At 48.8% G+C, this 15,013-nt stretch overlaps 1 protein-coding gene across 4 annotated transcripts in view; it reads right to left on the bottom strand.

Moving 5' to 3' along the window:
• The window catches only part of LRSAM1 (leucine rich repeat and sterile alpha motif containing 1), a 54,280-nt gene that overhangs the window by 24,001 nt on the left and 15,266 nt on the right, over positions 1–15,013 (bottom strand). For all 4 annotated transcript variants that reach the window (XM_030817847.1, XM_003264164.3, XM_030817848.1 and 1 more), the window contains exons 10-12: positions 13,894–13,984; positions 7,540–7,670; positions 390–419 (exon numbers count right to left, since the gene is read on the bottom strand). In XM_030817847.1, coding sequence (XP_030673707.1) covers positions 390–419; positions 7,540–7,670; positions 13,894–13,984 — 252 coding nt within the window. The remainder of the gene's footprint in view (positions 1–389; positions 420–7,539; positions 7,671–13,893; positions 13,985–15,013) is intronic.

Below are 15,013 nucleotides of genomic sequence, written 5' to 3'. Positions count from 1 at the left end.
GGCCCTGGGGGAGTTAGGACACAGAAGTCAGGAGAATCCATCCTTCAACACTGACAGGGCAGGCTCCAGGTCTTCATGCTGAGCAACCCCCACTCCCCTCCAGGGCCCAACTGTAATAAAACAAGCTGTTATAACAGGAAGAGGCTAGTGGTCTACAGCCCGGTGCTGGGCTCAACCCCACTGAGCCTCGGTCTCTGCACCTGTCCCATGGATGCTCTACCACCCACCTGAGGCACGTGAGGATGCAGCAGACCATGTATGTAAGAGGAAGGCATTACTGTGACCTCTAATTCTGAGCTGGGAATTAGTCATTTTCTCAAATATTTTATGAGTTGAGTTGAGATCTTTAATGAGAAAAGAGTGACAGAAGGGTAAAGGCATTTTCTTACCTTCCTCTTCTCATAGTCTGAGAACCTGTTCTGGGAGGAAAAAAAGACAGTGGTCAAGAGAGGGTGGCAGCAGTGGTTCTCCCTGGCATGGGCACCAGGAACCCCCGGGTGGCCTGATGTTATACAGACTCTGGCCCACCCCAGACCACTGCCTCAGAATGGTGGGGTCGGGGGATGAGGGGATCCATATTGATCAAGGGCACCAGGTGGTTCCAGTGGACACCTGATGAGAACCCCTGGGCTGCCACTGTGTGCATGGCACTGTAGGAGGGGGCTCTTCAAGCCATTTCTGGGATGCAGCCCTGAGCAGGGATGGTGGTCTGAAGAGCAGAGCAGGAAATGGGATATCTGATGCCCATGGATGTCTGCGTAACACACCTACAGCACCGAGTTCCAGTCCACCAAAATACTCACAATGCACAAAAGTGTGGGTACAACTTCTTGCAAAATTATTCAAAAGAGCAAAAACACTGGAAATAACTCATACATCTATCGATGTCTGTCCATAAGTCATGGTGCATCCATACAGTGGACTATTACATAACTGCCAACGGGGCAAATGCGTGAGATCCCTCACCTGTGTGTAGCACGATTCTACTTTTGCAAAGACATCATCAAGAAAACTCAACTCTGGGCATATGTGTGAAGGTATTGAGTCAAACATCAAGAAGGACAGTCATTAATCAATCAACGATGACTACCTCCAGGCAGTGGGAGTGCAGGGTGGAAGGGTTGACATTCACTTGGTTTGTAATTGTCTGTATTGTTTAAATTTATAACAAGGAGCAGGTATTAAACATCAATAATGTAATGTAATTATTGGTGTTTAATTAATTATTATTGGTGTAATTAAACAGCAATACATACACACACAAGAGTTAGGTTTTGTTTTTTTTTTGAGACAGAGTTTTGCTCTTGTTGCCCAGGCTGGAGTGCAATGGCACAATCTTGGCTCACTGCAACCTCCACCTCCCGGGTTCAAGCAATTCTCCTGCCTCAGCCTCCTGAGTAGCTGGGATTACAGGCACCCACCACCATACCTGGCTGATTTTTTGTATTTTTAGTAGAGACAGGGTTTCACCATGTTGGCCAAGCTGGTCTCAAACTCCTGACCTCAGGTGATCCATTTGCCTCAAGCTTCCCACAGTGCTGGGATTATAGGCATGAGCCACCGCGCCCGGCCCACACAAGTTTTTTCTTTGAGATGGAGTCTCACTCTTGCCCACGCTGGAGTGCAGTGGCACAATCTCAGCTCACTGCAGCCTCGACCTCCTGGGCTCTAGTGATCCTCCCACCTCAGCCTCCTAAGTAGCTGGGACTGCAGGCACGCACCCACCATCCCTGGCTAATTTTTTGTATTTTTGGTGGAGACGATGTCTTGCTATGTTACCCAGGATGGTCTCAAACTCCTGAGCTCAAACATCCGCCCGACTCGGCCTCCCAAAGTGCTGGGATTATAGGCGTGAGCCACTGCGCCCGGCACACGGGTATTTTTTGAATGGTCCTTCTATTTAGTTATCCTGCTCTGACAACAGGATCAGTCTCTGAATTATAAAAGCAGCAACCTATAAATAGGATTTTTCCTATGCCAATGGTAGGAATATAATTTTAAAATTAATCTTCAATTATACAGATAACATCTCAATATATTCTCCTTGTAAAAGTTTGAAACATGGTATAAAAAACCTAAAGCACCTACTAAGCACTCCAGCCTAACCGTGGTTCCCCTCCCATCCCACACCTCCTGTCAGGTGTAACTGTCATTATCAGGCCCAAGGCATGCATCTGTACATATACAATTTGTGCCTTTGGGAAAGAAATATATTTGTATTTGTGGGCATATATAAACGTATTTTTTAATCAAGTATAATCTATTTACTGTAATTCACCCAATATAAGTGAACAATTCTATGAATCTTTATATATGCATAGAGTTCTGTAACCTCTAAACACAATCAAGATAGAAAACAATTCTGGGCCAGGCGCGGTGGCTCACGCTTGTAATCCCAGCACTTTGGGAGGCCGAGGCGGGCGGATCACAAGGTCAGGAGATCGAGGCCATCCTGGCTAACATGGTGAAACCCCGTCTCTACTAAAAAATACAAAAAATTAGCCGGGCATGGTGGCGGGCACCTGTAGTCCCAGCTACTCGGGTGGCTGAGGCAGGAGAATGGTGTGAACCTGGGAGGCGGAGCTTGCAGTGAGCCGAGATTGCGCCACTGCACTCCAGCCTGGGTGACAGAGCGAGACTCCGTCTCAAAAAAATAAAATAAAATAAAAAATAAAAAATAAAAATAAATAAATAAAAATAAATAAATAAAATAAATAAATAAATGAAAACAATTCTGGCCAGGCGCAGTGGCTCACGCCTATAATCCCAGCACTTTGGGAGGCTGAGGCAGGTGGATCACTTGAGTTCAGGAGTTCAAGACCAGACTGGCCGGCATGGTGAAACCCCATCTCTACTAACAAAATACAAAACTTAGCCAGGCGTGGTGGCGGGCGCCTGTAATCCCAGCTACCCGGGAGGCTAAGGCAGGAGAATTGCTTGAACCTGACAGGCAGAGGTTGCAGTGAGCTGAGATCACACCACTGCACTCCAGCCTGGGCGATAGAGTGAGACTCTGTCTCAAAAAGAAAAAAGAAAACAATTCCATTACCCTCAAAAATTCCCTCATGCCACTTCATCATCAAATCCTCTTCCCACTCCAGCCACTGGCAACTACCTGTTTCCTTTTTTTGTTCTGAGTTTTTTCTTTCTTTTTTGAGACAGGGGCTAGTTCTGTTACTCAGGGTGGGGTGCAGTGGCATAATCTTGGCTCACTGCAAACTCCAACCTCCTGGGCTTAAGCCATCCTCCCACTTTAGCCTCCCTAGTAGCAGGGACCACAGGCACGTGCCACCATGCCTAGCTAATTTTTTTGTATTTTTTGTAGAGACAGGGTCTCGCCACATTGCCCAGGCTGGTGTTAAGTTTTCTTTTTAAACATAAAAATGGAAATAGACTAGCCCATCCTGTTCTGCAATCGGCCCTTTTCACTAATCCATGCATCCTGGCGAACCGAGGCTCAAATGCTCCCTCTCATGGTGTGCAAATGACCCAGGGGCAGCCCCTTCTCACTGACAAACATTTGGGGGAAATCCAATACTACAAATAAGGCTGCAATAAACACTCCTGCAAATGTCTCCTCATGCAAGCATTTCTCTTGGGTATACATTGAGAAGCAGAACTTCTGGATCATGGGCTGTGCCCATGAAAATTTTTGATATCTGGCGGGTGTGGTGGCTCACACCTGTAATCCCAGCACTTCGGGAAGCCGAGGTGGGCGGATCACTTGAGGTCAGGAGTTCCTGACCAGCCTGGCCAACATGGCAAAACCCCGTCTCTACTAAAAATACAAAATTAGCCGGGCATGATGGTGAATGCCTGTAATCCCAGCTACTTGGGAGGCTGAGGCAGGAGAATCGCTTGAACCTGGAAGGCGGAGGTTGTAGTGAGCCGAGATTGCACCACTGCACTCCAGCCTGGGCAACAGAGTGAGACTCCATCTCAAAATAAATAAATAAATAATAAAAAAATTTTTTTTGACATTTACTGTCAAATTATCCTCCAAAGTAGTGATACCAATTTTCACTCCTAAGAGCAGTTTATGAGGACACCTGTTTTCCCACACTCTGGCCAACAGAAATTGTCATGTCAAAATGTGTGCCAATCTTGAGGAAGGAAATAGTATTTCAATGTTGTTTTAACTTACATGCCTCTCCTCTGATTACCAGCAAAGTTGGCATTTTTAAATGTTTATTTATTTGTTTGAGACAGAGTCTCACTCTGTCACCTGGACAGGCTGGAGTGCAGTGGCGCAATCTCAGCATACTGCAACCTCCGCCTCCTGGATTCAAGTGATTCTTGTGCCTCAGCCTCCCGAGTAGCTGGGATTACAGGTGCACGCCACCGTGCCTGGCTAAGTTTTGCATTTTCAGTAGAGACAGGGTTTTACTACGTTGACCAAGCTTGTCTCAAACTCCTGGCCTCAAGTGATCCACCTGCTTTGGCCTCCCAGTATTTTTTCTATTGGGATGGTTTTCTTCTTACTCATTGGAAAGAGTTCTTTTTTTTTTTTGAGATGGAGTCTTGCTCTGTCGCCCAGGCTGGAGTGCAGTGGCGCAATCTCAGCTCACTGCAAACTCCGCCTCCCGGGTTCATGCCATTCTCCTGCCTCAGCCTCCCGAGTAGTTGGGACTACAGGCGCCCGCCACTGCGCCCGGCTAATTTTTTGTTTTTTTAGTAGAGACAGGGTTTCACTGTGTTAGCCAGGATGGTCTCGATCTCCTGACCTCATGATCCACCCGCCTCGGCCTCCCAAAGTGCTGGGATTACAGGCGTAAGCCACCGCGCCCGGTGGAAAGAGTTCTTTCTATGCTCAATCTACGGATCCTTCAGCAAGTGACTGTGTTGCAAATATTTTCTGAGAACGTGAACTGGCACAATTTTCCCATACAGCCTTCTCCTTCCCTCTCTAATTCTTGTTGAACTATAAAATAATAATAATAATAATAAAATCCCAAATGCATTCCCAGCAGCCGTGGAAAACGGGAAAGGGTGGCATCTAGGGACCAGAGATTAAGAGTCAGTGGAAGATATGAAGCCAAATGCTCGGCAGCTGGCACTCCTGCCCGGTGATGGCCTCTCCCATCTACCAGCCAGCAGAGGACCCTGGATCGTGAGCCTTGGGGATGGGGGCAGAGGGTGCACCCAGGCTAATGTGGCAAACCCTGAGCTTTCTCCTCTGTGTCGTCCTGTGCTAGCTTGTCTCCAGGACCTGACAGGGCCAGCCTGTCACTGGTGCTCACACATGTGCGTGTCTGACTCCTTCACTAGACCCAGAGCATAGTGGGTGTGTGTCCCAGACAGTGAGTAGCATTTTGTCCAGAAGTATTTGCTGAGAGATAGCAATGAACATTACAGACACAATCCCTATTCTCACAAAGCTTCATCCAGCAGGGGAGACAGACATGAGACAGATCATTTCCCATAGAGTTCCTTATCAATTTAGCGCTGTGGTAAGTGCTACCAAGGAACTGTGCAGGGCACTCTGATAACACACAACAGGAGACCTGACCTCGACTGGAGCTTCTCAGAGGATGTAATATTTAAACTGGGAACTGAAGGAGGCTGAGCATGGTGGCTCATGCCTATAATCCCAGCACTTTGGGAGTCTGACGCGGGAGGATCACTTGAGCCCGGGAGGTTAAGGCTGCAGTGAGCTATGATCACACCACTGCACTCCAGCCTGGGTGACAGAGCAAGACCCTGTCTCAAAAAAAGGAACAAAAAAAAAAAAAAAAAAAGAACTGAAGGATAAGACAAGTGAGTGGGGAAATTCCAGACAGAGGGAGCTGCTTGTTCAAAGGCCCTGAAGAGGGAAGGATCGTGGTTAGTTCAGGGAACAGACAGTAGCAGGGCACAGCTTGTGCTTGGCAAGCTGGTGGGGTGAGGCTGCCACAGCAGGCCTTGAAAAAGCAGTTCACCCCTCCCTCCCTCCTTCCTTCCTTTTCTTTTTTGAGACGGTTTCCCTCTGTTACCCAGGCTGGAGTGCAGTGGCGTGATCTCGGCTCACTGCAACCTCCCTGCCTTGGGCTCCTGTGATTCTCCTGCCTCAGCCTGCCGAGTGCCTGGGATTGCAGGCACGCACCGCCACGCCTGGCTGGTTTTTGTATTTTTGGTGGAGACGGGGTTTCGCCATGTTGGCCAGGCTGGTCTCCAACTCCTGACCTCGAGTGATCTGCCTGCCTCGGCCTCCCGAAGTGCTGGGATTACAGACGGAGTCTCGCTCACTCAGTGCTCAATGTTGCCCAGGCTGGAATGCAGTGATCTCGGCTCCCTACAACCTCCACCTCCCAGCCGCCTGCCTTGGCCTCCCAAAGTGCTAAGATTACAGCCTCTATCCGGCTGCCACCAGTCTAGGAAGTGAGGAGCGTCTCTGCCTGGTCGCCCATTGTCTGGGATGTGAGGAGCCCCTCTGTCCAGCCACCCTGTCTAGGAAGTGAGGAGCACCTCTGCCCGGCCACCACCCCATCTGGGATGTGAGGAGCGCCTCTGCCTGGCCGCCACCCCGTCTAGGAAGTGAGGAGCGCCTGTGCCCGGCCGCCCTGTCTGGGAAGTGAGGAACGCCTCTGCCTGGCCACCCCATCTGGGTGAGAGCGCCCTGCAGCCCCTGTCTGGAACGAGAGCCCTCTGCCTGCCGCCACCCCGTCGGGATGGAGCGCCTCTGCCCCGCCACCCCGTCTAGGAAGTGAGGAGCGCCTGTGCCCCCCCCCGCTGGGAACGCCTCCCCGCCCCTCTGGAGGGCCTCTGCCGGCCCCCCTCTGGGAAGTGAGGAGCGCCTCTGCCCCCCCCCTCTGGGCGCCTCTGCCCCCCCCCTCTGAGACGCCTCCCCCGCCCCTCTGGGAAGTGAGGAGCGCCTCCCGCCCCCTCTAGGAGGCCCCCCCCACCCCTCTGGGAGGGGCTCTGCGGTCTGGGAAGTGAGGAGCGCCTCTGCCTGGCCGCTGTGCAACCTTCCAAGTGTGAAGTGACAGCCTTTCTGCAAGTGTACCCAACAGCTCCAAAGAGACAGCGACCATCGAGAATGGGCCATGATGACGATGGCGGTTTTGTCGAAAAGAAAAGGGGGCAATGTGGGGAAAAGAAAGAGAGATCAGATTGTTACTGTGTCTGTGTAGAAAGAAGTAGACATAGGAGACTCCATTTTGTTCTGTACTAAGAAAAATTCTTCTGCCTTGGGATGCTGTTAATCTATAACCTTACCCCCAACCCCGTGCTCTCTGAAACATGTGCTGTGTCAACTCAGGGTTAAATGGACTAAGGGCTGTACAAGATGTGCTTTGTTAAACAGATGCTTGAAGGCAAAAAATAAAATAAAATAAAATAAAAAAATAAAAAAGAAAGAAAGAAAGAAGTTATATGGAAAAAAAAAAATAAAGAAAAAGCAGTTCAACTCGTCAGGAGGCCAGTTCTAGTTCTATGGAGGAATCTGGGAGCTGCAGCTCTGAACCACCGCCCCCTTCCATTCCCAGCTCCCTCAACACACACACACACGCACGCACACGCACATGCACACATGTATGCGTGCAGCAGACTGGCTTGTCTTACCTGCCACTCTAACTCCTCCCTTGAGAATCTGTCCGTGGGCCCATCAGGGCTGTCCCGAGAGTTCTCGGTTCCATCTTGCTCCAGAACTGGCAGCAAGTACTGAGAAGGGGGGTAGTATTCCAGCCCTGACTCTGTAAGAGAGGGGACACAAGCTGACCAGGAAGGAGGAGACAGCTGAGGTACCCAGAGACACCCGCTCCCACTGCCAGGGCAGCCGGCCCCACCCTGACTCAGCCACTGCTCTCCTCTCCCCTAGCCTGGGCACTCCGTGTTTTTCACCGGTCCTGGCCCTGGACCTGGAATGTGGCAGGTGCTCAGTAAATGTCAGTGGAGTGAGTCAATGGGTACTGGCTACACTTTCCACCTCTTTACCATCCAAGTGAGAATGAGGTGATGAAAAAGCCTGAGATAAGAAGTCAAACCTGCGTCCTAGATCCAGCTCTACCAATAATTCCCTGAATGTGAGACCTTGGGCAAGAAGCTTTCCTTCTCTGGCCATGTGTAGTTTTGCCTGTAAAATTTCAAAGGGTTCATACTTTAGACTCACTTCCTATTTGGCTGTTTGTCTTTTTCCTGTTGATTTGTAGGTGCTCTTTATATATTGTAGTTAATAACCTTAGGTCTATAATATGTTGTAACTATCTTCTTCCAGGTGGTAACTGGTCTTTTAACTTCGATGATGGTGTCCTTCCGGGGTAAACAAGTTGTAAGTTTTGATGTACTCAAAGTTATCTTTTTTCCCCTCATGGGAAGGATACAGTCATGTCACAAGAAATACTAAAAATGGGCAGGAGACGTATGAAAAATATTCACAGAATCAAGGAAGTGACATTAGAATAATAAGGGGCTCTCTTGTTATCCATCCGATTAGCAGACTCTTTAAGAAAATACTGCGTGTTATGCAGGTTGTGAAGGGGGAGAGAGGTCCTCCCAGCCACTCCTCATGGGATGGAGACTGGTGGGACCTCTTCCCAGGCACCCTAGGGCGCTCGTGCCTTCTCACCCACCCTAGGGGAAAGTGCATACGGTGACAGAGAGGTGTCGGTTCAAATGTTCAGAACAGCAGGAAACTGGAAATGCCCTCCAAGTTCACCACAGGGATGGCTACGAAGCTACAAGTGCCACCACATGAAATCCTGTGACCAGTTTAAGGGGACATTCAAACTATATTATGAGACAGGAAAATACCCAAGACTTTTCTTGAGAGAAAAAAAAGCAAGGCATAGAATCACATCATATGATATCTTTTATGGTTTCTTTAATGTTTATTTTTATTTTTTTTTTATTTGAGATGGAGTCTTGCTCTGTCACCCGGGCTGGAGTGCAGTGGCGCAATCTCGGCTCACTGTAACCTCCGCCTCCTGGGTTAAAGCGATTCTCCTGCCTCAGCCTCCCGAGTAGCTGGGATTACAGGCACGTGCCACTACGCCCAGCTAATTTTGTATTTTTAGTAGAGACAGGGTTTCCGCATGTTAGTAAGGGTGGTCTCGAACTCCTGACCTCAGGGGATCCGCCAGCCTTGGTCTCCCGAAGTTATGGGACTATAGGTGTGAGCCACCATGCCCAGCCTCTTTAATGTTTTTAAAAAGGTCAAAAAACAAATTTTACATATATATGTATACTTCTACATAGTTTAGGTAAATTGAAAAATTATTTCTTGGCCAGGCATGGTGTCTCACGCCTGTAATCCCAGCACTTTGGGAGGCTGAGGCAGGTAGATCATGAGGTCAGGAGTTCGAGACCAGCTTGACCAACATGGTGAAACCCCGTCTCTACTAAAAATACAAAAATTAGCCAGGCGTGGTGGTGGGCACCTGTAATCCCAGCTAATCAGGAGGCTGAGGCAGGAGAATCGCTTGAACTCGGGAGGCGGAGGTTGTAGTGAGCCAAGATTGCGCCACTGCACTCCAGCCTGGGCGACAGTGAGACTCTGTCTCAAAAAAAAAATTATTTCTTGCTGGGCGTGGTGGCTCACACCTGTAATCCCAGCACTTTGGGAGGCCGAGGTGGGTGGATCACCTTAGGTCAAGAGTATGAGACCAGCCTGGCCATCATGGCGAAACCCTGTCTCTACTAAAAACACAAAAATTAGCCAGATGTGGTGGCTAATTTTTCTTTTTTTTTTGAGATGGAGTGTTGCTCTGTCGCCCAGGCTGGAGCGCAGTGGCGAGATCCCAGCTCACTGCAGCCTCCGCCTCCTGGGTTCAAGCAATTCTCCTGCCTCAGCCTCCTGAGTAGCTGGGATTACAGGCATGCGTCACCACGCCTGGCTAGTTTTTGTATTTTTAGTAGAGATGGCGTTTCTCCATGTTGGTCGGGCTGGTCTGGAACTCCTGACCTCAGGTGATCCACCCGCCTCGGCCTCCCAAAGTGCTCAGATTACAGGCGTGAGCCACCAAGCCCAGCCCAAAATCTTTTTTTTTTTTTTTTTTTTTTTTTTAACACAAGGTCTCTCTCTGTCACCCAGGCTGGAGTGCAGCGGCACAATCTTGGCTCACTGCAACCTCCACTTCTTAGGCTCAAGCAATCCTCCCACCTAAGCCTCCCGAGCAGCTGGCACTACAGGTGTGCCACCAAGCTGGGCTAATTTTTGCATTTTTTGTAGAGATGAAGTTTTGCCACGTTGGCCATGTTGAACTCCTGGGCTCAAGCGATCCACCCGTCTTGGCCTCCCGAAATGTTGGGATTACAGGCGTGAGCCACCTTGTTCAGCCCCAAAATCTTTTTAAAGAAAATAAAGGCATTGGTCTAGCTAGCTCAGCCATTGGCCAGGGTGTATACTGGAATCACCTGTTGCTCAAAGACTCTAATTTGCATATGTGTGGCCTGGTGGCTATGACTGTAGCCACCCCCCTCCACTTTCTTTTAAAGTAAAATATAACATACATACAGAAAAGAGCACAAAATCTTTCTCTTTAAGATTAGTCAAGTGCAGCGGTGAGAAGAGGGGAAAGAGTAGAACAAGGACTTAAATCTGTAACTGACTGTGAGCAATCAGTTGAGGTAACTCACTGCCTTTGGGCCAACCGAGAGCACAGAATCTTCATGCAGAGCTTGATGAATGTTTAAAGGTGAACACACTCTCATGACCAGGAACCAGTGCTGCTTCAAAGCTCTGTGGTGACTGATAGGAGCACATATTCCTTTGTGAATGGCTTCTCACACTCCACATTGTTTGTGAGACTCATCCAGGTTGTCCGAAGGAGCAGTCGCTCATTCTTTCCACTTGCTGTGTGGTATCCACACATGAGTATAAAACAGTTTAGTTATCCATTCTACTCTTGATGGACATTAAGGCTGTTTCCAGTTTGGACTGGCATAAATAGTGCTGCTATGAACATTTTTGCACATGGCTTTTGGCATTTATTCATATGCATTTCTGATGGGCATTGATATGGTCTGGCTCTGTGTCCCCACCTAAATCTCTGAATTGTAATCCCCACGTGTTGGGGGCGGGACCTCGTGGGAGGTGATTAGATCATGGGAGCAGTTCCCCCATGCTATTCTTATGGTGGTGGGTGAGTTCTCATGAAATCTGATGGTTTTATCAGGGGCTTCCCTCTTCACTTGGCATTAATTCTCTCTCCTGCTGCCCTGTGAAGAGTTGCCTTCCTCCATGACTGTAAGTTTCCTGAGGCCTCCCGGCCATGTGAAACTGTGAGTCAATTAAACTTCTTTTCTTTATAAAGAATTTCTTCATAGCAGTGTGAGAACAGACGAATACAGACATGTACCTAGGAATGGAACTCATGGGCCACAGGAGATCTAAATGTTCAGCTTCAGTAGATATTGAGAATAACTTTTAAAGTAATTTTCTTTTTTTTTTTTTTTGAGACGGAGTCTCGCTCTGACGCCCAGGCTGGAGTGCAGTGGCGCAATCTCGGCTCACTGCAAGCTCCGCCTCCCGGGTTCACGCCATTCTCCTGCCTCAGCCTCTCCGAGTAGCTGGGACTACAGGCGCTCGCCACCACGCCCGGCTAATTTTTTTTTTTTGTATTTTTAGTAGAGACGGGGTTTCACCATGGTCTCGATCTCCTGACCTCGTGATCCGCCCGCCTCAGCCTCCCAAAGTGCTGGGATTACAAGCGTGAGCCACCACGCCCGGCTAAAGTAATTTTCACTTTACATTCCCACCTGCAGTATGTGGAAGTTCCTGTTGCTCCACATCTTTGCTAATTCTTGGTATTGCCAGTTCAATTTTGGCCATTTTATTTTATTTTATTTTTCTGAAATGGAGTCTTGCTGTCTCCCAGGCTGGAGTGCAGTGGTGCAATCTTGGCTCACTGCAAGCTCCTCCTCCTGGGTTCACACCATTCTCCTGCCTCAGCCTCCCGAGTAGCTGGGACTACAGGTGCCCGCCACCACGCCTTGCTAATTTTTTTTGTATTTTTAGTAGAGACGGGGTTTCACTGTGTTAGTCAGGATGGTCTCGATCTTCTGACCTCATGATCCGCCCACCTCGGCCTCCCAAAGTGCTGGGATTACAGGCGTGAGCCACCGTGCCCAGCCTATTTTTTGTTTTTTATTTCTGGTTGACTTGTCAGCAGGAAGTTTTTTTTTTTTTTTTTCCATTGAAAAGTTTTGGCCATTTTAGTGGGTGTGTCAAAGTATCTCTTTGCAGCTTTAATTTGCATTTTCCCATTGACTAAGATGATGTTGTGCACTTTTTTCAGATACTGTTTGTTATCTGTATATCGTCTCTTTTTTTTTTTTTCTTTTTGAGATGGAGTTTTGCTCTGTCACCCAGACTGGAGCACAGTAGCACAATCTCAGCTCACTGCAACCTCCATCTCCCAGGTTCAAGTGATTCTCCTGCCTCAGCCTCCTGAGTAGCTGGGATTACAGGTGCCTGCCACCATGCCCAGTTAGTTTTTGTATTTTTAGTAGGGATGGAGTTTTACCATGTTGACTAGGCTGGTCTCAAACTCCTAACCTCAGGTTATCTGCCCACCTTGGCCTCCCAGAGTGCTCGGATTACAGGTGTGAGCCACCGTGTGGATATTCTCTTTTGTAAAAATTCTTAGTCAAGTCTTTTGCTAACGTCTTTTCCTCGTGGATCTGTAGGATTTCTGTTTATAGTCCAGATCCCAGTCCTCTGTTGGATATATATGTATTGCAAATATCATCTCTAACTTTACGGCTTTCCTTTTCTTTCTCTAAATGGTATCTTTTGAGGAAGAGAAATTTTGATTTTAATTAAACTTTTTTTTTTTTTTTTGAGATAGGGTATCGCTTTGTTGGAATCTTGCTCCAGGCTGGAGTGCAGTGGCATGACCACAGCTCAGGCTCAAGTGATCCTTCCACCTCAGCCTCCCAAGTAGCTGGGAACACAGGCACATGCCACCACGCCTGGCTGATTTTTGCATTTTTTTTTTGTAGAGACAGGGTTTCACCATGTTGCCTAGGCTGGTCTCAAACTCCTGGGCTCGAGATCCTCCTGTCTCGGCCTCCCATAGGGCTGGGATTACAGGCGCAAGCCACCATGTCTGGCCTTAATTAAATCTAAGGTACCAATCTTTTATAATGAGTACTAGCCTGCTTCCTGTTTGAGGAAGAGGTTAAAGTTCATTTTTTCCACAGGGACATCCAGTTGATTCACAATCAGCTATTGAAAAGACCATCCTTCCCCACTGCTTTGCAATGGCCATGATAAGTCATAGGCATGTGTGTCTTGGTTGCATTCTGAAAGTCCCATAGGTGACCAGAACCACTAGCTAAGAACTTCCAGCCTGACAGGGCATCCTGTTCTCCTCCCGCCTCCAGCCAGTGCTGGCTCCGGGTTTTAGCTCCTTCTGCTGTGCGTCTCTCCTGGATGACCCCGACAGCCTCCTAACTGGTCCCCTGTCCTGCACTCTTTCTTTCCTTTTCCAATCCCTTCTCCTCCCTGCCACCTAATGACTGATCACATGCTCTCCCACTGGACACTGGGCCCGGGCACTGTCTTTGGCTTCCCCCATCTCTCTTCTCTCTGCTTCCTCACTCCAGCTACACTGGCCCTCTCTCTGTCAAACTTCCCATCAAGGCCCTTCCATATGCACCTACTGGCGGAACAGCTTTCTGATTTTTCTAGATCTTAACCATGACTCCATGTCAGTGGAGCCACACTCTCAAAGACAGGCCTTCCCTGTGGCCCCAACCTAAATCAGCCGCGCCACTGTACTCCCATAACCACAGTCTGTAACTATTTCCCTGTAATCATTTGTTTTGCCTGTTTCCCCTGCCAGACCTCGAACTCCAAGCAGGTAGGCACTGTGGCCATTTCTGTCTCTGCTGTTCCCCAGCCTGGGCTGGCACAGGGTGGCCGTGGGGGTCATAGTTCCTCAGTGAGGGGAGGAGGCAGTGGCCTGGCTTTACCTTTGCAGAGGAACTGCAAAATGGCCGCGGTGCCGGCACCACACACCTCCTGCGGTGGGTAGACCATGGCCGAGGCGTCGAGGCTCAGCATCTGCAGACACAAGGGTAACCCGCTTTACTGTGCAGTTCACTACCAACGCAACCAGAGACCACGTGATTTCCTTATCAATTTGTGTGTTCTCTGTCACCTCCACCCAGCAGGCATGGCCTGACAGCAGAGGTGGCTGAGCTGTCTTGTTACTTACAGCTGTGTTCCCAGCGCCTGGGATGACTGTAGGCAGGCAGTGTGATACCCTACCTTGTTTTAACCTGAGTGACTCTCTCCTAGCAGAGAGAGAGCCAGACAGACTCCATTTTAGTTTCTTCACTTGCAGCCCCCTTTACCTCCCTCCCTTAAGGGCATAACTAGCGTAAACTGACTCAAAGCACGTCCAGGAATGCACTTACTGATAAGATATTGAGGCGAGCTGCACCTGCAGCTCCTGGGGACACACGCACTGGATGGCACACAAAGCCCCTGCATTTATCCCTTTGTGATAGTTTAAGCCCCTGCACCTGGAACTGTTTATTTTTTGTAACTGCTTTTGTAACCAATTAATTTTTTAACTTTTTGCCAGTTCTCCTTCTGTAAAAATTGCTTCAGCTAAACTCCCCCCTCCCCTATTTAGACCACAGTATAAAAACAAAACTAGCCCCTCCCTCGGGGCCGAGAGAATTTTGAGCATTAGCTGCCTCTCGGTTGCCGGCTAATAAAGGACTCCTTAATTTGTCTCAAAGTGTGGTGTTTCTCTATAACTCGCTTGGTTACAACAGCAGCAAGCACTTTTTTACATTTTTCTGAGACAGGGTCTCACTCCCATCGCCCAGACTGGAGTGCAGTGGCACAAACACTGCAGTCTCGACCTCCCCAGGTTTAAGCGATCCTCCCACTTCAGCCTCCTGAGTAGCTGGGTCTATAGGCACATGCCACCATGCCCAATTTTTGTATTTTTTGTAGAGATAAGGTCCCACTATGTTGCCCAGGCTGGTCTCAAAGCCTTGGGCCCGGGCAATTCGCCCACCTCCCAAAGTGCTGGAATTACAGGCATGAGTCATGCACCTGGCCTCTCAGTTCAGTTTG

The sequence above is a fragment of the Nomascus leucogenys genome, chromosome 8, assembly GCF_006542625.1.
Source record: "Nomascus leucogenys isolate Asia chromosome 8, Asia_NLE_v1, whole genome shotgun sequence".
In the NCBI taxonomy this organism is placed as follows: Eukaryota; Metazoa; Chordata; class Mammalia; order Primates; family Hylobatidae; genus Nomascus; species Nomascus leucogenys.
Note: the sequence above shows the minus strand (reverse complement) of the source record. Positions and strands in the feature narration are given on the sequence as shown.